The 26,265-nt window shown below is 43.8% G+C and overlaps 1 protein-coding gene across 1 annotated transcript; it reads left to right on the top strand.

Annotated features, from left to right (window-relative positions):
• The first annotated feature begins 3,800 nt into the window (after positions 1-3,800).
• On the top strand, positions 3,801-25,668 carry vax2 (ventral anterior homeobox 2). Its single transcript, XM_072376328.1, has 3 exons — positions 3,801-4,276; positions 7,923-8,110; positions 24,228-25,668. Exons 1-3 carry the CDS (start codon positions 4,042-4,044, stop codon positions 24,723-24,725), a joined length of 921 nt encoding a protein of 306 aa, XP_072232429.1. The 5' UTR covers positions 3,801-4,041; the 3' UTR covers positions 24,726-25,668.
• The last annotated feature ends 597 nt before the right edge of the window (positions 25,669-26,265 follow it).

The raw sequence follows: 26,265 nt of genomic DNA, 5'->3' as shown, positions 1-26,265 counted from the left end.
TGTTTTACTTGCGCACACCAAACTCCGCCTTTAAGAAGCAGCCTGTGCGTAATAAACCTGTTTATTAGGCCTTAAAACGCTGGCTAACGCGGTCACACTCGTGCGTGTACTTTCTAGGCTACATTCTTCCACCGACTCCGCTTCTTTCGTCTTCCCTTAAAGCTTTTGTTGCGCATTTTTTGCCGCAGCATCACCGAAGCAGCTCCACGGCGTCCCCACAGAGTTCAACGCTTCCCTGCGACCTTATATTAACAAGCACAAACCCTTCAGAGACGCGCTGGTGGTGTTCCGCGCCCTGTTGGAAATAAACGCACGGTGCCGTCTTATAAGAGCCAGGGACCGCGGCGCTTTGAAAGGCAGAGCCGGAGTTAGGCGGGTTTATTTAGGGAGACTAACCTGTCTGTAACCCGCACTGTGAGCACTTCAAGTCAAAATTATTGAATCTTTAACTCCTCTACACGTGGCCAAATGTTTGCCATTCCTGCACAGATTTGTCTGGAGCTTGTGTGGGTGTGTGAACTCTGCGTGGCCCTGTGCCCTCGCGCTGACCTGCGGGATTACAGTTATCTCTGCTGATTGATCTGATTGATCAGATTCATCTCCACGAGGCTGCAATCCAGCCGTTTGTGCGGAGGGTGGGGTTGTGGAGGGTGGAGGTCGGGATGAGGTAGTTGTCGCACGGTGCAGATAAACAGTATTCCTTCTCTCTTTCTTTTTTTTTTGGCCTCGTGGGCACGAAGCAGGCAAGTGAGTGGAGCTGTGCGCCTGTAGGCAGCTGCGTCATGTGACACCAAACGCTCCTTTATCTGCAGTTATTTCACGGAGCCGGGATTTTAGGTACAACAGAGGTATTATTTCACTATAATTGGATTTGAAGTTTAGAGATTAGATTAGTTTAGATTTATCATAATGAGAGAAAAAACATTAAGAGTTTAATCTTTCACTGTAAAGGTAAACACTCCGTGGAACCATCATTTAAGAGTGAAATCCACCTTTAATGTTAGTTAACCTGTCTTTTGTCAACAGAGGACGCAGTCATATGTTATATGAATGCATCATATGATGTGATATAATACGAATGAACAGTAAATATGTGTCAAATAGCAAAGCAAACCTGAGAAATATCCGAAATGTTACGATTGTGAAATAGAGTAAATGTAGGCTGCCCTCCTGGGAATATTCCACAAAGTCACAAAAAACTAACAAATTCCTTTTAATGTGACCCCCCATATATATATAATTGCAGAATAAGCTTAAAGTTCTTTAATATGTTACTAAGATGCTTAAATGAACCTTTTTCGGGTTCAAACACATCTTTCAAAGCGTGTAAAATGACCTGTGAAAGTCTTATTTTCCAGTGTGGACCGTGTCAAAAGCTGCACAATATAGCAGATTTATCATCAAATTAAACGTGATGTGATGGTTTGGGTCAGTCTCGTGTTTAACTTTCTATGTTATGGATTATTTATCCACCTAAAATACACCCAAAGCCTGAATCCGACATGTGAGCAGTGCTCCGAAATCTGTTTTTAAAGGATTCTGGTTGTGAATCCGTGAAAGCTGAGGGTGGAAATACTAAAGAGGATGAGGAGGAAGACGAAGAAGAAGAAGTGTGTGTGTGTGTGTGTGTGTGTGTGTGTGTGTCGGTGCGCAGCAGCAGCAATCAGTCCCCTCTTGTCTCGCTTCTGAGTGCAGCATCTGATTGACAGTTTCTATTCATCCTCGGTGAGATTAGGCCAGCTGAAAGGAGTAACGACCCGTGGCTGTGTGCAGTAATTACGGCCTCGAATAAGAAAAATAAAGGGAAAAAAAACCCACACAGACACGGCAAAACTATAATTATATAATCCCGCTCAGAAAGCCTTCTTTCCACCGTGTTTTCAGAGATGTTTCACCTGTAAAGAGGAAATTCAACCCAGTGTTTCAGTTGTCCCTCCGACTGAAATTATCTCACAATCACAACAAACTGCAGGCTGCACCATCAACATCAAGCAGGCTGCGAAATAGACTGTTTGACAGAGATTTGCTCTGCATATATACAGTGAATGACTGTGAATGAGCCGTTTTATCTTCAAGTGAAAACAAATAGTAACCTCGGTTCGTCTTCTTTTCCATCGCAGAGCTCACAAATGGCTTTTATGTGTCAACAGTTGATTTAAAAGTGTGCTTTTGTGCGCGTAAAGAGCGCAAGTCCCGCGTCTCTGTGTGAGGAGGGACCTGTTAAACCCAGGTTTCCTTTGGTTACACACTGCTTGGTGCAGTTTGCAGTCATGGAAGGAAGGTGAAACAGATCTGTTTGAATTGGATTCGCTTCTTTAGAGGCAGAACTAAAAAAAATAAACCACATTTGGGACATACAAATTAAAAAAAACATGCAGCTTTGGTCAAAATTCAGGGTTTTCCGGCTATTTGTAACAAAATCAGGCAGAAAATGTGGTTTAATTTGCTCCTTTGGTCTCTTCTGCACTTTTAGCCTCGTTTTTATTTGGATTTTTTGTGGGTCATTTATTGCCACTCAGTAGTAGTATTTCTGCTTTTTACAATAAGCGTTGTTTTTTATTAATTCATTTAATAAAAACACCTGTTGGTGGGATGTTCTTTGGCCTGTGAGGCACGTTGGGTCGCACTCGTGCGTAAAAGTACTGTCTAAAGCTGAGTGGAGCCGTTTTCATGGCGTCTGTTTTGAAATGTAGGATTTCTGTTCTTCTTTTGAAGCAAGACAGCGATTTTTTATTCTTATTTTCATGATAATTCAACCGTAGAAAAGGAAACCTGTCCGGATATTATTTTGTGGAACTTTGTAACTGTTTCCCCACTGTTGGGGAAAAGTTCAGGCCCGTGCGTGAGTGAGACTTCTGGGAACTTAACGGGGTGTTTCTTTGTTGTAATTGAGGTTTTCTGCAGCTGCGCCGGACAGCAGAAGCAGTGACAGTGAGTGGACGTGGTGGGGAAACCCACGCAGCGCAGTGCGTTTGGCTGCTTCCAGCGCGGACGCAGCGGAGCTCACAGCCATCGTCTCATGTCTCGGTGCCGGATCCCGGTCCGCAGCGCCGCTCATCCTCTTGTCAAAACGTGCCCTGCCTGGCGGACCAATCAGCGACGACCTTGCGTAGGCAGGAAATGACGTCCGGCGCTTCTGCCTCTGTAAAACACACCGTGTCACCACAAACATTATCCACACATCTCTCATCTCCATCCTCTCTGCTCTGTTTGTGAAGGCGGGGTGCATCAGCCGCCCCGCTCAGACGTTTCATTTCTAAAGCAAATAATTATGAAAAACAAACAGTTTCAGACTTCAGTTGTGAGCATTTCCCATTTCCTGACACTCCCCTACTGAAGGGTTCCAACTCAGACATCTTCTGCTGTGCGCTTTCCAAAAGCAGAGGACCACCGACCCCCTTTACGCGGCCACCTCTCCGCCAGCTTTCAGCTCAGGGACGGGCAGAGGCAGCCGATGTGACCGGGAGGAGGTGAACGAGCAGGCTGCTCACGACAAACCAGTGGAAACTTTCCTCACTGGCTTGTTCACGGTGAACTGTGACCACTGCCGAGATTTTTTTCCTCCTTCCTGATTTTTTTTCCTCGCACCGCCTCTCACTTTATTTCTACGTGGGTGCGCAGTGTGTGAGTGTGTTTGTGGCACCTCCCCGCTCCTCCATAGATCTTGCTGCCCCCTTGTAGCTTGCAGGCTTCCCCATGCTCTTCTACACCTGCTGCTGGCTGCTATAGTTAAAGTAAGAGCCCGAGCTTTCTCCCCCACCCCCCAGCCGGCTCACCCTGCCTTCTGCTCTGGACTGGACCGCGCATCATGCCGCCACACCTGAAGCGCAAACCGGTGCCGTTGCAGGACCGCAAAGTGTCTTTGTAAGTGGATCTACTTTTCTTTTTTTTTTTTTCTTTGTCTCTTTCTGAGGGAGAGGTGGGCATGCTCTCCTCGTCTCTGGAGAACATTTGCAAAGAGAAGAAAGTGGAGAGAGAAGAGTGAGTGGCAGCGAGCAGAAGGAGTGAGAGGTTCCCTTTGAGACAGTAACTTAGTTGTAGATGTTCGATCAGGCCACGACTATGGGCGATGGGAGCCACCGCTGTGGACCCAACCCTCTGTGCCCGGACGGGATGGAGAGCAAGTGCCGCGCCGAGATCGGGAGCAGGTCCCCGGTGCAGAGCTCCATCGACACGCCGGGGACATCCGCGTCCACGCCGACGTCTTCCAGCGAGGACGGGCACGACAAACTTTTGGGAGTGGACCCCGACTACTGTCGGAGGATATTAGTGAGGGGTAAGTGGGCAGCAGCGGAGTCTCAGACCCCCTCTCTGGGAGTGCGTTTAAGAACATTTCTGCATGATTTTTATCCACAATTATCAGAATCACCAATAATTAATACAATTTTAGGTTAATTCCAGGCATCTTTGCAGAAACTTTACTGAAACAGACACTCATTCATTTTTATTTAAACAAAACAATCAAAATAATCATTGTTGCTGTTTACAGAAAAAAAGGGTTCAAACAAATTAGAGAAACTGTTAATTTCTTTAAAAAGATCAACTGAAAAATGAGGAAGTTGAGTGAAACTGCAGAGCAAGCATCAGCTGGTGGTTTTAAGCAGTAAAACAAATAGTCCAAACAGAAGCATCTTTAATATTTAAATCTAAATGAACCTCAGTTGTAAATTAAGTCTCTTAGTAAATTATTGGCTGATCGTCCTTTGTTTATACAAAATATAGCAGATTGATTGCTTTGATCAATAGTAAAAACGACTGTTTGACTTCTGTTAAATTTAAACTTTTTGGATTTTTTCTTTGCTTTATTTTTTTTATAAATGAAAAAACGTTTGTATTAAAATCGTTTATGTGAGCAGATGTTTGAAATCAGAGAAAATAATTCATAGTGCTGCAGGCAAACTGAGAAATAACGAGGAATTAAACGATAAAACAGCTAAAAGCATCAACTGTTCCTCCACAGTTACTTTAAAACAGTGTGTGTGTGTGTGTGTGTCAACTACTGATTGTATTTTTTGACAATGACTTTAAAAAAGTGTCTAAAAGCAAATGATTTTATTCAGATTTGAGTCCACAGCCTCCAGCAGGAGCTCAGCAGAGATTTTTTAAATATTATGACATGAACTGAATTAAAATAATAAAATAACAAGCCAAAAAAATCTATTATTATTATTATTATTACAGTTTCGGATTATCGGCTGTTTTCCAGTCATATTAAACATACATTTTGTCTAAATTTATTTGTATTCAATTGACGCTTTTGGTTGAATTTTACTAAATAAAATGTGCAAAGATATAAGGAAGGAAAATATAATTCAATATAATATGAAGGAGCCAAAAAGATCAGTTAATCAGTTAATTTCAGCTTAAATTATTGCAGCACAAACGCACAAGAAAATGAGAATTTCTGCAATATTTCTGAAATATTTGTGACATTTCGTGCGTGCAGCTGCTGGATTGTTTTGGAGGTTTGTTTATGGAGGCTTCAGAGCTCCTCTGGGGTCAGAATCGCCTTTAAAGAGCAGATAAAACGAGGCTGCGGCTGCTGCTGTGCGGCTGCGGCAGGCTTTGCACAGGAGCATCGCTCAGATATGGACACAGCCAATATGTCGGCCCGAGCTTTGGGCTGCGGGCTGATGCTGGAGACGTAATGGCTGCTCGGTCTCGGCTCGCGCGCTGGCGTGCACAAGCAGCACATTTATATCAAGATAAGCTCACAACGAGGTTTTTTTTTTAAAAAAAACGACGTGGAGGGAAATGACAGAAGAAGGAATTATATTCAGCTGAGGGGGAAGTTCAGCTCCGATCAGCTCCAGCAGAGAAAGAAATAAGAATTCCTCCTTTTAGATGTTTATTATTGTCTGTTTTGATATTTCTTTTATGTTGATTATGCTCGAGGTTCGGTGCCCACGTGCCAGGTTGGCGTGTAATTTATCCCGCTGGTTATCCTGATTATTTCTGGACCTCAGACGCCTGAAACTGAAAGTACATCCTTTCAGAGGAGATGAGGTCCAACCTGCGGTCGTTAGAGCGCCGCGTGGCCGCAGCTCCGTGGTGTGTTCGTGGGGCGCAGGAAGCCTGCAGGACGGCCTGCTTTTGTTGGACATTAACACCCAGTTCGTAGCGAGCAGCTGCTGTATTGGGATTTGTTTTTGTTTTTTTTAAATCTGGGTCTGAGTGCTCTGGTTTTTCCTTTTTTTTTTTTGCAAAGCGACCGGGGTCATGGAGAGGTCAGCAGGTCGGCCTGCAGCCGCTGCTTTCCTCCTCTGCTCGCGGACGTCAGCTCACTTCGTGATGTTATTTGGCTCTGAGGCCGGAAAGGAAATATTCGCAAGCTTCGCGGTGCATGTTTGTGCTCTTTTGGGGAGCTTTGAGTTGTGCACAATGCGCAGAGCCGCTGCGCGAGCGTAAAAATGGAGAACGCGTCACGTCGCTGAGGCCTGAGGGCTGATAAAACACGAATGTGTGTGTGTGTGTGTGTGTGTGAGCTGCATTTAACGCTTTTAATTAAAAAATGATGACGTTTCCCCCTTTATTTCACCATTACGCTCCATTCGGAGACGTAAGCGACCGTATAAGATAAATAAATAAATAAATAAATGTAAACTTTATTCACTTCCTGCAGGCCCACGCGAGCCTCCTACAGAAACGCAATAGGCGCTCGGTTCAGAATCGGTTTAGTTTCATCTTTAATTCAGGACTCTTCATATTTTATTCGGATTGCATATTTCATGAGCTCAAAAACCTGGATAAAGAGGAGGTCTTGTAGGACCTGCGCGTCCACTCAACGTGATAAATAACGAACAAATATCCCCGGCTACAGCGCCTCCACGAACCCGGAGACCGAATGGAAACTAAAAATATCGCATCGTGATTTGTTTTGTTCTTCTTTTTTTGGCGGTTTTATCAGGACTTCTGGATCCGGGACAGAATGTAATTTAAATCAGGATATTTCAGCTGTTTTCCCTCGTTCAATAGATTAATTTGATCATCTTTGTTATCCTAAATATTCGCCTGATTGGCTAATTTTACTCAGACCAGTTTAAAAGCTAAAAAGCAAATACAAAAATATTAAATTAAATTGGTTTCACGGTGATTGTAAAAAAAAATAAGATAAAAAACGTTCTAAAGACAGAAAGAAGACGCTTCGTGGTGGTTTGCTCCACAGATAATGACGCACGCGCTGCTCCACTCTTTAGGGAACACGTCACAGGCCAGTTTTTACAGTCGGTGCTCACAGTGAATCAGGCTTGAAAACGATGGAAATGGCCAACAACATGATCCTTTTTTTTAAAAAATCTGAGTGGAGCAAGTTGCCACGAGAGTGAAGCTCCCCGATGCCTCAGTTCACTCACTTTTATTTGAGCTTTAGTGTCACGCATCAGGACGTTTTTGCTCTCAGACACTCAAACCCGACTTGTTCTGTGGCAACAGTGACGCCGAGTAACAAAACGGAGGCGATGAGCCTAAATTCAACTGATGCTACTCATCCTAATCCTCAGAAACGACCCCAGTGTTGGGAAATGGGTTAAAAACAGGGCAATGGGTTGGGGGGGGGGGTCCTTCGCTCTTAGTTACAACATTTCTGTGTGTAACTGTCGACATATTAATAATGATTGAGACTTTTTCTCCTTTCTGTTTGAAGATAACTCGCGCAGTTGCTCATCCATCTATTTGTTTTTGTCCCTGAAGCCAAAAGCCCGCGCGCTGCTCATGAATATTACATCAGTTTGGCATCTTATTGGCCTGTCACCGGAGGAGTGTTTGTGTAGCCCCAACCTGCTGAAAAGTTGCTCATTTTAGATTTTGGGTGCATTTTACTTCTATCCGTAGCGGTGTAATAATAATAATATTATAATAATAACACCCTCGTGTCAGGAAACGCTGATATTTACGCGTTTTTTCTCCTTTTTATGTCTGGACAGACGCCAAAGGCACCATCCGGGAGATCGTCCTGCCTAAAGGCCTCGACTTGGACCGGCCCAAGCGCACGCGGACCTCCTTCACGGCCGAGCAGCTGTACAGGCTCGAGCTCGAGTTCCAGCGGTGCCAGTACGTAGTGGGGCGCGAGCGCACCGAGCTCGCCAGGCAGCTGAATCTGTCAGAAACGCAGGTGAGAGCGAAACAAAGGCCGACACACAAAGATAAGAGGCTTTGTTAACACAGGTGGTTTTAAATGGGAAGAAATATGCACTTGCACGGCCTCAGGTGTGCGTGCGGCCTCTAATTGGCTCCTCAGCCAATAGGAGGGCGTGAGGCCCCGCCCACTGTCTCAGATGGCTTCTCGGAGTCGCCAAAATTCAAGACAGAAATACTTAGAAAGTTGATAAATTTCAGGAAAAGTGCGTTTGATTTAAATAGCTAAAAAAAGGCTAACAGCAGCACAGAGGGAGCACGGTGATGACGTAACTGCTGTGTCTGAATTAGACATTTTCCACACGAAAACCGTCTCAGACATTTGAACACGTGCTCTACAGACGCGCTTCATTCGGCTGTGCGTGAATTTAACACAAAGGTGACATAAAACTGATCATCCGGTGAATAAAACGTCGATTTTTTCCCCCCACTAATAATGTAAAGAGGGACAAAAGACTATTCACGACGCTCCTTTATTCAAATCCTCCACGAACCCGACCCCCTGTGTTTATTAAAGTATGAAGACATGAATGTAATAGTTGAATAATGAATATAATAGCCCCCCCACCCCCGAGCAGTCTTAGATAAACGGCGAACCATCATGTTCCGTATATATGACGTCATAAAAATACGACATATACATAATGCAGCTTTTTACGGTGTTTATTAGATGTGAGATTAATTTCGAAGGCCGTTTTATTGTTTATAGTCACAGCTGCTGTTTTTTTTATTTCTGTTTTCAACTTAAAACCTGAAAGTGGACACGAGCTGCGGTGAGAAAATGCTCATTTCTACAGGTCTGCATACTCAAACCTTCCGTTGAATAAATATTCCACAAGTAGGAGCCCGAGTTACAACATGAATATGATGGGAATATGTCTGCAGGATGAAAAGAAACAGGAGTCTGTGATGAAACCAGGCGCAAAGTGAAATATTCTGAGGTTAAAAGCGGAAAAGGCTGTAAAATTGCACTATTGAATCTTGTGTGTGTATAACGAAAGCAGGAGGCTCGTGTCCAGGCCTCTCACGCGCTGCACCATTAGTCGTGTTTAAAACAAACTAACTAACAAAAAAAAAAAACCTACAAACACACCTCACCTCCAAGAGGTGAAACAAATGTCACATCCAATCACACAAAAAACGCTCTTAAAGGCGAAGGTGGTGCAGGGATGGAGGTTTTCTCCTCTGTGTGAGTGTGTGTGGGGGGGTGGGGGGGTTCTGGAGCACAGAGCATCCACTGTGCCCCTCATTAGTGCTGACTCTGGGGGTGTCAGTGGGAAGGCCTCAGCTTCCTGCTGCAGCTCCGGAGGAGGAGGAGGCGGCGCGGGGCCGCTCCGGATGGCTTCACGGAGCTCTGAAAAGTGTCTTCTGTGGCCTTCAAGTGCGAAGAGTCTCAATCAGAAAAGTGTCTCCCACAAAGATGTAAAACACCAAACCTCTTACGCTGCAGTTTATTAATGCCACGTAGCTTTTAAAAGTGATCGAAAGGCTTTTAGTTGCTCTTCGCTCGCTTTGTGGCGCGTTTTTAAGCAAATGCGCCATTCAAGGCTGAGTTTGTTCAACCAGAGATTCCCTCCCCTTAAGGAGAGCTGAGCTGCTGTCTGATGGTGTTTTCACCTCATTACAGACGGACTTACATTTCCATAACTCTATCTATCTATCTATCTATCTATCTATCTATCTATCTATCTATCTATCTATCTATCTATCTATCTATCTATCTATCTATCTATCTATCTATCTATCTATCTATCTATCTATCTATCTATCTATCTATCTATCTATCTATCTATCTATCTATCTATCTATCTATCTATCTATCTATCTATCGCCTTTGAACTTGGACTATTGTGTTAACTTAAATGAAAATAAAAAGTCTATGAAACATTTTATGAAACTGAAAATATAACTGCCGTAGTTTGTCTTTCAGAGCTTTTTTTATAAGCTTTAGTACGTATTTTATGTCTGATATGCAGCAAAGAGTCTGACGTTTAACGTTTATCAGGAAAATAAAAATCATAATATCTAAATTTTAAAGTTTTAAAACCGAGATTTCAAAGAAACTTTTCTTTTTTCAGTGAAAGAAACAAAGTTTGAGGCTCTAAAGCGCAACAGGCTCGTTTAGCTCCATTTAAACGCCAGTTTAAATGATTAAAAGCCAGTTACATTAACAGGATTTTTGAAAGGAGAGAGCACAAATTGCATGGCCTTTGAATAGGCCTACCGTGCACATTTAGGCGCATTTGCGTGTAATTTCGGCGCATTTTGAAGCTTTTCATTTGTATTTTTTGTGGCATTAACAGTTATTAGTTCGGGGCAGACTCTCATTCCTCAACAGATGGTCACGGGACGAAACGCGACACGCAACAACGCGCACAGTGCGTCATCTGACTTATTTAGATGCTGTTTTTTCGGTCCTGACTGAACAATATCTCACAAAAAACCCTAAAATTCAAAACTTTGCACATTTTAAATGGTGTTTTCTTCAGTAATTGTGCGCGGTGTAAAGCTTCTCTCAAATAAGCCCAACAAATGAACACTTAGACTGTGCAGTGAGGGTAAATTTAAGAAGATTCTTGAGGCCGAGGGAGCGTTGCTTGTGTGGAGAAAAATCAATTCGGTGCTTTTATCAATAAATTATTCAGTAAATGGCCAAAATGCGCAAGTTGAATCTTTGCTGTTCTGTCCTCCAAATAATAAAGAACAAACCAAGGCCTCCTTCATCTCTTCGGGCTTTCTTTATTTCTCTTATTTTTTTGTTTTAGTTTGAACTTCCGGCTGCTCATCCGGCCTCTGAGGGACGGTTTTAAGGAAGTAGGAATAGTTTCTTGTCAACTTTATATGTGATTTCCACGAAACTGATGGAAAATATTTCAAAGTACTTCCAACTTTAAAACTGACTGAAAGGCTCTCCATTTTATTCTAAAATGCGAAGCTTCGCGAGGCCCAAACGAGCCTCCAGAGACGTGTTTTTCTCCACCTTTGGTGGCTGCAGTGACAGCAGAGGAAGCCGACACCTCCTCCGGGGGGCTGTAACGCGTTACTGGGTAATCTGTTACCGGCTCGGAGCTCTGCCTTCCCGGCAGGTGGCTCCCCGCTCCAGGGTAACACAGCAGGAGGGGAGGGGGGTGCACGCGCAAACACAAACACGAGGGAGCCTGCGTTTTTGTAACCCTGACGATCAGCTTCCTGCAGATGATCGCAGAGGACTGCTGGCTGTCTGCGGAGGTGTCAGCTCTCATTGTGAAGGTATGTGGAGCTTTATGGCTGCAGCCATTGTTTCTGGGGTCTGTTCTCTGTCTAACTTGCCTTTTCACAGCCCCTTTAGGTGCACTTTACCATACAAATCCAGCGATTTCTCACATCTGTGGACATGCACAGAAGATTTTTTCTGGCAGCATCTTTTGCAAGAAGCCGACTTGAACGCATCCTTCAAAGCGTGTCGTGTCTGAGCTGATTTCAGGACACCTGGCTGACAGAAGTCAGGACAGTTAAGGGCAGCCTCCCTCAGTCCACCAGCTGTGCTGCCACTGGATCAGTCTGTTGCTGTTTGCATCCAGTCCACTGAGATGCTATGGATGTAATGGTTGCCATGGCTTTAATCCTACAGCAAACCAAAGGCCGCTCCCTCATGAAATCATGTTTAATCTGTAATGTAAAGCCGGCTGAAAAACACACAGATGTGGGCATATGATTGAGTTCAGGTTCCTTTTTTTGCGACCGTTGTTCTAAGAAGGGATTTTGATTTTACACATTTGTGCCTTTAAGCAGACAGATGCTGAAGATGCAGCTTAGTGAGAGTCGACGTGTTTTAAATGTCACATATGCAGCTTTTATCTGGAGTTATATGTTCACATAAAGGCCTCTTTGCTGCCACATTCTGTCAGGGATGTACACTGAGAGTATAGTTCTGTACTCTGTGATAAATGAGGTATTTAGATATAAAACCATTTTGTTTGGTGGCAAATGGAACATTTCTTATTCACCTTTTAAACCTGAGACTTCAGCTTTGTCTTTAACTTGTTCTGGGCCTGGTGGATCAGAACTTCGTGTGTCGGATAGTTTTTGTGTTTGAGCTGGTTTCATGCTAACAGTGTGTGTCTGGGGGTGGGGGGGTGGGGGGGGGGGGGGGGGGGGGGGGGGGGGGGGGGCATGGATCAGAGTTGAGCTCCTGCAGAGAGCTTTCCAACCCAGAGCTCATTTTCAAACTTCCCTCACTTTTAAAACAGCGTCACGTCAGCATGAAGAACCATTTTCAGGATAATTTACTTGAATTTAGTTCTATATTTGTACAGCATTGAAGGCGATTTTATGTCAGGTGGATGCACATAAACTTATAGTCATAGTTTAAACATATACTTTCCCATAAGAAATGACAACATTTGCAGGAGTTTGGAGATTTTTTCCTCTTTTTTTTATAATAATATACACAAACAGAGTTCAAACAGTGTATAATAAGACATCCAAGAACAGCGTCACACTTCTTTTGACTCCCTGCTTACAGTCATTGTTTCCAGTCCAATCACTTTAAACTGTAAATGTTGCTGTTCCACATCTCTAAAACCAGCCAAAATGTTTAATCCCAGTGTTTGGCAGCCATAAAGAGCTCGATGTCCCTCCCTCCTCGTCACCGATGCTTTGTGGGGAACATTCAGGTCTGTATTTAACACCAAACCGCCATCTTTTTCTAACCATAACCAAGTCGTTTCAGTGCATAAAGCTAAGAAGGAAGTGGTTGAGAACAGAAATAGAGAAAAACTGAATTAAATAAAGATGGTTACTCCAGTGCCCCCTGTTGAAAATACCTGGAAGGAGTCTCACGCTGAAGTCCAGTCTGGGCCTCCTGGATGAAAGTTCACTGACTTTTTCCACCTCAGTCCCTCCAACCTTAGCTGGTTTGTTGGTTTGAGAACTCGTTTAATTATGCATGGTGCCAAGAGATGATATATAACCAGGGTTAGAACCACCTCTGGAGCTCCGTGTCGTGGTCGAAAAACAGGGTCAAAGCTGTTGTTACGAGACGTTTGTTGGCAATTTTGACATGTGCTGAGCAACTTATACCTTTATGCATTTGGCAGATGCTTATCCTATTATTCTTGTACTTTTAAGAAGTGAACAGTCAGACAGATTCTCCCCAGACGAGGGATCGTATTCATGACCCCGACACCTTATCTATCAGGTTAACCGGCCGTTGTTATTTGAGTTTTCTGATGCAGGGAGGACGCCGCCGGAGGTCTTTATGTGGAAAATGATTTACATTTAGCTGCATAAATGGCATTTATTACAGTTAATGGGCGTTAAAAGACATAAATGTTTGTTAGAAACTGATGGGAGGTTCTGATTGGATCGTTACTGGACATGACATCATCACCTGCTGCTGACCACGTTGCAGCGTTTACCGTCTTTCTGCCTCCAAGTTTCAGCCTGGACGATGTTTACCGGGGAAAAGAAAGTCAACATTTTACTAAGATGGATGATTTCTCAGGGTAAAGTTAAGTGGTTCCTTTAAAGGTTTCCAGTGATGCTTCTCGTTGTTATAGCTGGATGCCTCTGGGAGGTCAGAGGTCACGACCGACCTCAGATAAGTACACCTGGAGCTGGTTTTGTCCGGTGGCCTTTCTCACATGTCCAGGATATCTTCTGGTAATCAGGCGTCATTAACACAGTCACAGAAGGTGAGTTATAGGTCGACCGGTAACCTTTTCTGAGAAAAAGCTGTCGTTAGGTTGGAAATGGAGGAGAGACGCTCTGTTATTGAATGCTGGCTGACCGTCCCACTCAGACAGCTTTTTGTTTGGGATCGTCTGACATTGTCTTTCTGCAGTTCCAATCATGATCTATCGATTGCTGTTCTTGGATGTGAAATAACTCTTTTTTTTTTTGGGGCACGGACACAGGAAGACACACTTTGAACAATTGTTTTGGCAGCATGTGGAAGCTGGAAGCTGGAGAGCGTTAAAGTGAAGAAACGCTTTGCTGTGCTCTCTGTTCGTAGCTTTAGAAACAACCCCAACGAGCGGCAGGAGGAAAAACACGACTCATTTGAGCGTTTCCACATCAGATCACAAGTCATTCTCAAATATTTCCTTTTCGAAGCCACAAAATCCTCATAAAGAGGTAAGAGAGGCGTTCAGATAGCGTAGGAAAACGCAACACTTTTAAAGACAACCGCAACATTTGACTATTTTACTCAAACATGCTCTTTTTACGACGCGTCCATCACTACTGGTTGCCTTGGTTACACGTAAACACACTTAGGTAGGATGCGACTGTGCCATCATGGACGCCATTTTTACTCTTCACATGCAGTTGCTCTCAGAACCACTAGAGGTCACCTGTTCTTCCACCTGTAGGTCCGTTGGCTTCGATGGGGACGTATTTGGGTGGTGGACCTAAGCCATTAGGTTAGGTTTAGGCATTAGAAACCTCTCGGTTAGTGTTAGTAAAACATCACAGCTTGATCTGAAATAGACCCTTTAAGAAGGCCTACCGCATGCCTGAAATCTCCTTTTTCATGCTCCTCAGGGGGCGTCTGCAGAATATACCATCATGGTGCATAGCTGTGCGATTTGTGGCCATCAGTATGGATGAAATGTCTTACAGCGTGTCGGGCTCGAAAGGACAAAGTGACTCTTTTACATCATTTCTCTATGACTCCAACCAGAAGTCCAACAGCTACTGTGATGTGTATTTGTAGCTGTGTGCACCGTTAGATTAACGTGTTGCTTGGATGTATTCGACTGAAACAAAAGACCGAATCTGGCCTCATTCCTTAGCTGCAACTGCAGTGCGGAGCAAGTAAGAAACTAAAGAAAGACGTTCAAGAGAGCTCGTAATCTTAGAAGTTTTATTGTTTTAGTCAGTCTTCTTTTGGATGAGCAGTTTCCTTCTCAGAGAACTTATAGCTCTCATACAGACACCTGTCAGGAAAGCCTTGGGATTTATACGCTCTCTAAATCCGTCCAGTTGAACAGTCCTTGTCCCGATCTGCGCATGAGCTCCTCGAGATCTCCTAAGACCTCTGACGCTACTTCCAGGAAAACTGATTAGTCAGTAGGAGATGCTCTTATACATGAGGATTTTGCATCTTGAGCATAACCTGCTCTGGAGCAGGCGTGCGGCATTTGTTGCAATAGCGAGGTATCCTGGTAGGAAGCGAGCTGCACATCATTACCCTGCAAAACTCGGCTTTTAAGGAAGCTATTTGTATAAAATGACATACAACTGATGTATGGGTGGATAGTAACAGGAGTATTAAGGAGTCGGTGTAACGTAGGCAACAGGTTTCAGGAGAAAACGGAAAGATTTCAACCATTTTCGGTCCATATAAGGCGAACGAGACTCTTTATTTGATGCGATTTACTGCGAGTGAAACCCTGATGGGTCCCCGACATCCATCCGTCCCCGTCCTCCTCTGCAGGCTGACGATGACTCGTTGTGTTTACGTGTGCGTCTGCTTACAGTGAATGTCCTCGTTGTGTGCATTGTTCTCCATGACGGCCCAGACAGACGGTGTCTGGCCACTCGTCTGGAGTACAGAGGACCCGGCTGTGACGTGTGGCCATGCAGATGTAGCCGAGAGGCGGCCACACAGGGCCAGGGTTGTCCGAACACTCAGATTACAGAAAGAAATAGGAAGGGAGCCCAGACAGACAGACAGACAGACAGACACTTGCTGTCTTTGTGCTTTCATTCATTTGCTGTGGCGCTGGGAAGAGGTGACAGTGCACTGAGCTTAAAACAGGAACTTTAGTCCGAGTCACTGATGGCAGGTGCGAACCTGCGAGGCTCTGATTATCTAATCAGTTGATTAGAAAATCAGACGAACATAATAGCAATTAAGTCTTGGTTTGCTTGGCCCTTAATGGCTCTCACTCAGATTGGATTGACTTGGTTCATCAGCTTCTGGCAGAGTGTGAGAGAGTGAAACCAAGGATGGTTTAATTCTCCTCACATTTAAAGCAACGTGTAACCTTCCAACTGTTGCTGAAGATATCAGCAAAAATGGACCCCGGGGCTTTTAGTTTTCCACTCTTAAATGTGTCCGGACAGTCGGCTCTTTGGTGGCGTTTACTGTTGCGTAACAATGACACCTGTAAAGGAGGCTGCACCCCCCACAAAGTCCTTACCCCCACGAGGAAAACTAATTAAAGCCGAATATTCCTCTGATGATTGAATGGGTCGTTGCAGTTTGGGAGACATCAGAAAAATACCAAAGCTCAGCTACAAATACGTTTTTTTTAATTAGGATTTTCTGAGATTTGTCCGTTGGAGTTGAATTTAATCATTTTTATCAACGCGGTTCTCTTTAAGCCTCAGTCATGGCGCATTTTCAGCTGTTGAAATTTGTGCCCGACGCTGTTGGAACCGTAAGCGTAATTTACAACTTGGTGAATGTTTTTACAATGATACAGTTAATAATTTCCACCCAAATGAAGAGTCTTTACATTTAAAAACTAATACTTTAAGCTAATGAACTTATTTCCATATAAAAGTGTCGTTTGCTGCAGAGCTTTTGAATTGAATTGCATTAAATTCCAAAGACTTACATCTAATAAAGTGGCCTGTTTGTGTATTAATACAAAGAAACAGATGGTACAACCTCCTCCGCCTGTGACAATGTAGCATTAGAGCAACTGAATAGTACTTTAATATATAGTTTTTAATGTTTTTGTTGATATCTGCAAAGAAAAGTGACTGTTTTCTATTAACATATTCAAAAATATATATAAATATCCTGATATCTGAAGTTTAGTCAGATATTTAATACCGTAAAGAGCAGATCTGATTGTAAGAAATGATAATTATTAGGTCTTGAAAACGACGAAAAAGACGTTTCATTAGAAAAAAAACCAACAATTTGTTCTCAATCTGATGGTAAAATATTGAGTTACGACTGTTTAGTTGTCAGCGATCTAAAGGATTTTCAGGATGTTCAGTCAACATTTATCTCAATGAAACCCGTGAAAAATGAGAAACTGGCGAGTTGATGACATGAATCAGCTCAGAAGTATTTTTTAAAGTAGAGATTTAGGATTTTTATTGCCAAGAAATCCACAAAAACATTAAAAGACTTAAAAGAGGGATGCCTTATAATCGTTCCTTCTGTCCAGGTACGGCAGAAAAAAGACAAAATTAGAGACAAACCGTAAGAGAAAACGATGCATTTTAATGCATCTTCCTTCTGCCAGCTGTGGCGACAAAGTCAAGTCTGAGATTTGAGTAGTAATGGGAAATTTCAGTGACTGCAGGGGGGGGGGGGGGGGGGGGGGGGGGGGGTGAAAGAAAAGCCAAGGATTACACAGAAACTCTTACAGACTATTTTTGGTAAATGAGTGTGGTGGCCTGAGGGGGTTCAGCCAGGTTTGGGATGGGCAGATGACACTGGGCAGGGTTTAAAGGGAGAAGGAAGGAGGGATGAAGGCGGGGTGGTGAGAGAAAGAGAAGGGCTTCATAACAGCCCCAAGTGCTTTTGCACTAAGGAGGATTAGTCAGTCATATCTACCAACGATTCTGTAAGACGGGGTTAACCCCCAGCTGAACTATGACCGAACACGCTCGGAGGTTTAGAGGTCAGATGAAATATGATGGTGATGATACTGTAACAGTTCTGGGGACGATGATGTTTGTACGCTGGAGAGCGTGAGGTCAGGTAATGAGGACAGAAAGGGGGCGGAAAGAGGAGCTTTGTTCTGCAGGGGCTGCTTGCATCAGTGTGGGATGGCTCTATGGGAAATGGCTTGTAGCAGCTGACGCCAAAGTGAGGAGAGCAGGGCTATCAGAGAGCTGATTTAGCACTTTAAAGTGTCCGAGACGGGATGATATCTTTGTTTAGATGCATTCTTTGGTGCTGGAAAGAGGAAATCTGGTTCATGCATCCCAAACTATACAGAGACACAGAGCTTCCACCTGTGTTTGTGCAACTCATCAGTGACAAAAATGAGAGAAATCCGATCCAATACAAGGTTTTAAAACCATGCAAACATGTCCTTTTGTCCTTCAGATCATCCTTCAGATCAATAGAAAAGCATCGTAACAGGTAGACTGACAAAACACTGAATGAGTGAAATGTTCATTAAAAAGAGGACAAATAAGGGGGAAGAGTCCAGTTGAACTGGATGATCTGGTTCTGGTATCTTTGATCGAACTTGGAGGCGTTTTGGTGAAAGTCCTGTTGTTTTATTTGCTCAGTTGTGGTAATCACCAGTTCATCACATCCACCGCAGCTGAGCCGCCACTAGCTCATTACATTACTGCGTATCCGCTGCTCTGTTACGTCCAGTTCAGTGGCGCCTGGTACAATCTCCACGGAAAAGTGTTTCCATTGTGTCTCTGTCACATGCCTGGAATCAGGGGGTCTGAACGGGGTCACAATGGGAGCCACGAGCTGCTGGAGGGGTCATGAAAAGTGTGAAAGAGTCACCAAGTGTCACTGATGAAATCCTGCATTTGGCTTCGCGGCGCAGCCTGACCGCACAGCGTTGGGGGCGGGGCTCCTACTGTAATTTTTCCTGTTCCTTATCCCATTGTTTTCCCGCTGCTTGTCTCTGGCTCGCCGCGGTGTTGTCTCAGAACAAAGCAGGGCTTAGGTGAGTTATTGAACACACACATGGATAGCCACTTCGGTTGTACACCGGGTCTTGATCTGGCTTAACCTTATAACCTCTAGCCCAGTTTGTTCGCCTGCACAGGATTCGCTGATTGGTTGAACACTGCCCGACTGGCCTGTGTGTTCATGCATGCCGGCCTCATCTTGTCCCCCATGACCTTGAATCTACTTCCACCCCCTTGTCTGCGTCATTATCATTCTAACGCCTGCTTTGTGTTTTTTGTTGCACGCCCTTTTGTCCAGTCATGCAAAGTCCCGCCTCTTTCTGACATTTAAAGCTCGTCAAGAGGGGATGGAGGGCTCTTTCATTTGATAGATCGTGTGGAAACACACGGTGTAATACCAGTAAGTAAATGCTTATATTTCTATATATAGTAGTATTTATAAAGTGGTGCACTTAATGAATGCATTATTCACTCCTATTACAGTAATATTTGCCAAAAAAACAACATTATCTCGCTGTTTACTGGCCTTTTAATAATAAAATCACATATCTGTGGGCTGTTTTTGTTAAAAAATTGAGGGGTTTTGTAGGAAAGATCAAGTTGTGAACAATATGGGGAAGATTTGAGACAATTCTGTCCACTTCGGTGCCTCTAAGGGCGTCTGAAGAGGTAGTTCCCTACACTAAAAGACGAGAAAGGGTGCTAGTGCTAACACGGAGAATAAAGTGCAGTCGTTCCACCGCACTCTGTCCTCCATGCTCAGTGCTAACGCCCTCACCCGGTTCTCACCTATGCCCCACCAGGCCAGAGGGTGAAGCCCAGGGCAAACGCAGGTCACGCCAGATCCAGATCTCCCTTGGTAATCTCTGCCCCAGCTCTGAACCCTGGATCCCATTAGAAAGGATTTACATCCAATAGTGTAGATGTACCAAAAGCAGTATTGCTTTCTTCTCTACTCATCATTTCTACCCCTCTAATAAAATCCCTGTAAAACATCAGCAGGCTTTTTTTCCTCATCTGTTTCCCCAGCGAGGGATTGGCGGACTGCGATGTGACCAGAGGACAGAGCCACGCCCACAGCACGGGGATATAGGAAAGACATTTCATCTGCTCTGAAAGCCTTTTATGTGTTTTGGCAGGTGTCGGCGCACGAGTTAAATTCACACGGAAATCTCAGGGAGGAAGTGTGTGAGCTTACAAAGCAGGAGACACAGACTGAGAGGAGGGAGAAGAAGCCAGGCAGATTATTTCTGCTCGCTTCCATCTTCTTTCTCATCTCCATCCCCAGTTTTGGGACTTTGCTATTCTCAGTACTCTTTTCTGAGCTGTAGGATCTGCCCCGATCCCATTATTTGTGTCGTGCAGTAACTATGATCTCAGTGGCTCTAACTGCTTGCTGAGCCGGTCTTCACAGCGGCGATACCACAGTTAACACCTGCCGGCTTGGTTTCCATCGCACGGTCAGTCTAACTATGGTCTCACAAGCTTCTCGTCTCTCTGCAGGTGTTCCTGCAGATAAGAGATAAAAGATGCACAATCGAGAAAGATGGCTTTGTTTACACTCTACAGTAGTTTGAAGGAGCCCAGGCTGCTCATCACAGCTCGTCCACCTGCTGTTTCTGACTACAGATTCGATATAAAAGATGATCAAAGCCACAGTGACTGTCATGGCAACGGGTCTGTTACCCTCATTTTAATGGGAATACATCGAGTAAATCCATTCATCCATTTTCTATTCCCCCTTAATCCGGTTTAGGGTCGTAGTGAAAAGTTTATGAGAAAAATTGGGGTTCATACTGAGCGTTAAACATAGGTTAAGATTAACATCATGAGCCATGAGACAGTTAAAATGTCCTGTGGGAACACTTTTTGCCTCTTTATCATGATTTCTAATTAGCTTTCCCCCCCATTTACCTCTTCGAATTATAATTTTGGGAAAACATTTGACTTGTTAACCTGTTAAGTCTCAAATTGCGCAATAACCACCCACCCATGTACTATATTAGTATTCTTATTCAATTTATTAGTTTTATTCTATTTTGTCATCATTCAGTTTTGTTGCTGCTCGACTCTGAGTTACAAACAGAATTTCGTTGTACGTTCAATGACAATAAAGAGATTCTGATTGTGTTCAGTATTCAAAAGAGTGATTTAACCATCCATGACAACTTCATTAATACCACACCAGGCTGTTTTATTTCTAAAGCACTTTAAAAACAACGTGACCGCCGACCAAAGTGCTTTACAATAAAAGTATGAGAGGGAGAAAAAGCCTAAAACTTAGCACAAAGAGCAGGAATTAAAATGCAGATAGAAATAACACAGAAAAATAAAATAAAACACATGAGAACTATAAAAATTTTGAATAAAAAACATGTTATTTCCATCAAAAGTTAAAACATTGCAGTTAAACTGGTTCAAAATGAAGGGATTCAAAGTATTGAAGCCTCCAATAATGATTTTAACTAGAAACTAAGCATGCAGGACACAAAAAAATCAAGATGGAGGGCAGAATGCGTAAAACGCTGGTTATTATTTCCACGTTTCTTCAGTGTTTCCAGTTTGAAACGTCATGACAGACTTGAGAAAAACAGAGGGATGAACCAGGAGCTGCATCCATCGTCTCACAGTGTGAGATCAATGACTTCGTAAAGATCAGTCGGGCGAGTCTTTAAAACTTAAACACACAACAAGATAAAGATGACGAAAATCCTGTAGTTTTAACTTGGCTTAACTCACCCCGACCACTAATTACAGCACAGCATCCGTGGGAAGTCGAGTTCGAAGGATCCTGATGACATTAAATTGATGACAACCTTGATGACAACGTTGACATTTTTCTAGAGGAAAACCAGTGGAGAAAAGATTTAATTCTGTGGTAAAAATGATAATAAAGGAGTTTCAACTCTGTTTTCCAGACAGAAGCATCCTGCTTCCCACCAAGTGATTTAATTTAGCTGTTTTAACTCTTATTAGTGAGGTGTGTGGCCACGAATTAGCAACTAATTAGTCATTTTTCTCTCCGACTTTCAAGTATTTTAGTTGCCCCTGTTGGTAGAAACCAGATTCAAGACACTTAAGCACCGGCTTCGCTTCTCAGATGCTGAAGTCTTTGATTTGGACCGTGTGCACGACACAAACTGCAGATTTCGTGCTTCTGTATCTCCCATTTTGGAAAACTATGCCTTCGTGGAGCTTAATCCACCAGAACTGGTGCTTGTCCTCATCTATTTCGCTCTATGGTGCAGTGCAGCAAACAATTACTTTTGTTTTAAATTTGGGAAAATGATTGAGGTGGGAGGTGACTCCTGGAGAACCCCCAGTTCTGCAGGTACCTGCTCACAGGGGGGAGCTTCAGCTGCACGGTTTCTGTGGCCATAAACGACTTACTGGGTTTCTAACTCTGAAGCTGTGAGCTGCAGTGACAGAGTGGCCGATGGAAAAACAACAGACAGTACATATATAGCGCTTTTCTAGTCTAGTCTGCCACTCAAAACGCTTAAAACAGTCTTAGTTCATATGTGGCTAAAGGCCACGCAGTGCTTTTTCCCTCCATCGCACACACTCACACACCAGTGGACAAGTGATCTGGAACCACTGACCTTCCTAAAGATGGATGACTGCTCTTCCTCTTGAGCTGCAGCCGGCGCCGGTTACAGATATCAGTACTTTCTGAGGTATGATTTTTAATGTAAAAACACAAGCAAATATATATAAAACTAACAGAACAATGACCTGCAGCACAGCCTTTTATTTCAGTGTTATTTTAATCTTGTTCAGATCGGTTCCACTAAACTTATCCAGCTTAAGAGCAAACGGGGGAAGAAAAGTGTTTCGTTCACAAGGGAAATGTGAGAAAACGTCACAGTCGTGACTCCAGAAGGTCTGGAGACACTAAATGTGTTGTTTATGGTTTAGTTTAAGGTACGTTAGAGATGCCTGGCGAGATTTGACCTGCGTGTGAGAGCCACTGGAAAACTAGTAGAAAATGTCCGCCCGCTACGCTGCGAGAAGCGTCGGATGTGTGGTGACACGCAGCTCGCCGTGTCTCCGTCAGCTGGGTGCACGGTTTGCATTTTTCATGCTCGTGGTTCCTCTCGGCGGTGGCTCTCTGTCCAGTGGCTGCTCTGTGCCCTCGAAGCAGCATCCCACACCCCGAAAGTTGTCCAACTTTCAAAAAGCTACGCTGCACGCCATCAATTAAAGATGAGGACAAGGACAGGTAGAGTTCACTGAGCTTTTCTCCTCAGGTTGCTGTCATGCGAGGGGAACACTTTTAACCGGATTTACACCTTTAAGATGATAAGCGGATGCTTTATTTAATGTGGAATGAATAACCACAACAGCCATTATCAGCTGGATTTTGTTCCCAGCCACATTTAAGCATCACTAACCTTGCAATGAACTTTGAACAAGTCTCACAAACAGTCAGCAGATGCACAGAACGAGGGTGTGATTGCACCTAAAAGTCTTTGTACTCTTGATGATCTGACAGTGGAACAACCCCGAGCCTTCATCCACTTAGTGGAAACATGCCTCAAAGTCTGTGGATCCATTAGAGTCGAGGTTGGGATTTTGTTCTTGATCCTCTTGTTGGTTTTTCTTTCTTTCTTTGTTCTTTCACACTTTGTTTTTGCAGCAAAAACCAAACGACATGAAACATTAAACTCACGTCATGGGCTCCAGCGCCTGACTTTCCTCTGAAACCAAACACCTGAGGTGCTGCACTCACTCGTGGGGCCTTAGAGATCTGGGTTACTATCTGGAAAACAGAGTCGAAACCAAATTATTTTACAATTTAATGGAAGAAAATTGTTTGACATCTCATCAGGATCCTTCAAACAAGAGACTCAGCTGATCTTACGGCCTTTAGGACATTTTAAATGTGTGAAACTATTCACTTTTCCCAGGTTCTACATCTCCTCTCACCCAGTGGCTGCTTGGATGAATATTTTAAGGTCTTGAATGGGTAAAGATACTGATGTGAGCTGCAGAAAACGATGCCTCAAAGCTACAAAAGAGAAGTGTACGGCGTAGAGAGTAACTTTCTGCATCATATTAACTTATTGTTGCACATCTTTAACCTCTGGACAGTTCTGAAATCCATCCCTGTGTGTTTTTACAGGTGTGCAAATCATTCAGCCTTCACATCTCATCGTGTCATCATTCGAATCCTCACAAAGTCAAACAGTGGTTTGAATGGTGCTCAGATAATTAGTGTTTTAATGCAAAGAATTTCTGTTTTGTGAGACGTTTGACTAGTGATTTTAGGTTTAAATGCATAAAAACAAAGGCCCCGCTTTTCTCAGCTCAACTCGTGGAGTCCCAACATGACCAGGGTTCAAGTTCAGCTTCATTGCTCGTAATCTGCTTGGACCCAAAGTCTGAATTTAACTTTTCTCTCTGACTCCCCTTCCAGGTTTTACTGTCATTAAAATTGTGATTTCTCTTGTTTTTCGAGGCTGGTTGAGGCTTTTTCAAAGCTCTCAGTTCACAGACTCCCCCATTGACAAAGCATGTGTCTGGTTGTGTTGCTGCAGGTCAAAGTGTGGTTCCAAAACCGCCGGACCAAGCAGAAGAAGGACACCACAAAGGATTCAGACAAGCGCTCCTCCTCAACGTCCGAGTCTTTGGCCACCTGCAACATCCTGCGCCTCCTGGAGCAGGGCCGGCTCCTGTCAGGCCCTGCTCCGCCACCTAACTCCCTTCTGGGGCCTCCAGCTCATCCAGTAAATGGCTCCCTGCTGAGCAGCCCGGGCGGAGGCTCCTCCACATCCCCCGGGATCAGCAGCAGCACTCCTCCCAGCTCCCTGCCAGGTGGGACATTCGGGCTCTCGTTGCCCTCGCTGGGCGGCACCCCGCCATCACCACGGCTGGGTGTCCCGCCGCCGCACTCCCTCTGCTTCTCCATGCCGCTGCTGGGGGGCGCTCATCACGAACTGACATCCACCTACGGCTGCGGTTCCTCGGCCTTTGAGCCGTACATGCGGCTGGACAGGAAGGAGAGCGATCTAGGTGGGAAGAAGACGGTCTCTTAAGTAGCAAGTCCCTCTTTTAGAGACAAGAGGGGACTACGCTTGCACCCCCCCCCCCAACTCCCCACTTTTTTGACACATGAGCAGCTGCAAAGAAGGCAAAGAAAGCACTCTGGAACACTAAAAAAGGATCAAAAATCACAGTGACAGAGCTGTTTTCTTGGAGCTCCATTTTGTGCCGCAGCGCTGACACAAAATGGTGAAAAAGACTCGACGGAAAAGGATGATTCCACTCTCCCACTTGCAAAAAGAAAAAGAAAAAAAAAATCAACTTTTTTCCAGAATTGCCGTGCGTGTGTGTGTGTTCCAGACAGATGTTTTTATCACCGCTCTCTTTACAGTGGTTTCAAACGACTCTTCACTTTTTGTCCAGTGAGTTTGTGTGTGTGTGATTTTTTCTCTCTGTACAGGCCTCCATTAACTGTTCAGGATGAAAAGAAAACTGAGTATTTCAGATCAAATCGGTGTCTGAATGAGAAGAGCGGCGTTGCTATGAGAGCAGTATGTACACATTTCTATTCCTGTTCAAGTGACCATGTTGGATTTTAGTTAAAGTGCTATCACAATAGAAAGAAACACTTTAAAAAAAAAAAAAAAAAGAAACGTAGCATTTTGAATATCAGTCTGTTTGGTGTCCAGCCGTAGTTTTTGTAAAATCTTTCTTTGGTTGTGTTTGTGTATGAAAAGTACGTGTTAGGATCTGGACAAACGGTGCAAACTCACATATCTAGATCTGATAGTTATGATATGAAAAGAAAAATGAGTGTGAGAAAGCTGGTTAGCGTCTGCCAAAGCGTTCGTGGATAAAGCTTCGGAGGTGCCGAGCTGAAGCAGGCTGAGGTCAGGCTGAGAGCCGCGACCTCTGAACCCAGGTTAATGTTGACTCAGAGACGTCTCGACTTCCAAAAGAGACTCTAAATCGATCTCAGAGCGAGTTTGCAGACACGCCAGCTTCTTTTTTAACATCCAAATCTCAATCCAGAGGTTTCCGTCCTGGATTCAGGACCACAAGCTTCAACTGTAGATGATGATGAATTTATCAGATTTGCAAAGATTCTTTATGTTTAAAATGTTAGTTTTTGCCTCGTTCTTCTGTTTTTATTTTCTTCTTCATACAGAAAATGACCCAAAAAAACATTTGTTTTTCTTTCGCATGTCAAAGACTTAAGAGAAAATTGTCCAGCTGCTCGTTGCATTTGCTGTTTCACCTCTTTCCTTCATGTTTTTCCTTTTTGTTTTTCTGTATGTTCAGTTCCAGCAGGTCATCATATCCATAATCTTCACGTCTTTCACTCATATTTGGGATGAATCAAGCTAATTTTTCCTTAACTTGTGGCTCCACATCCTCTCAGACTTCACCTTGGCCTTTCTCAGATGAAAGGATCTCCTCAGACTGCCATCTTTTCTTTTCACATCCCCTCGTATTTGGCTTTTTTTTCCACTTTAGAAGTAATTTACAAGGGTTTCGAGTCAGTTTATTACTTATCAATTAATTTAGAAATGAGCTACAATTTCTGTCTTGTGTAAAACTTTGATTTAATCG

The sequence above is a fragment of the Leuresthes tenuis genome, unplaced genomic scaffold, assembly GCF_036924035.1.
Source record: "Leuresthes tenuis unplaced genomic scaffold, fLeuTen1.0.hap1 SCAF_22, whole genome shotgun sequence".
Classification (NCBI taxonomy): Eukaryota; Metazoa; Chordata; class Actinopteri; order Atheriniformes; family Atherinopsidae; genus Leuresthes; species Leuresthes tenuis.
This window is presented reverse-complemented; position numbering and strand designations above follow the sequence as displayed.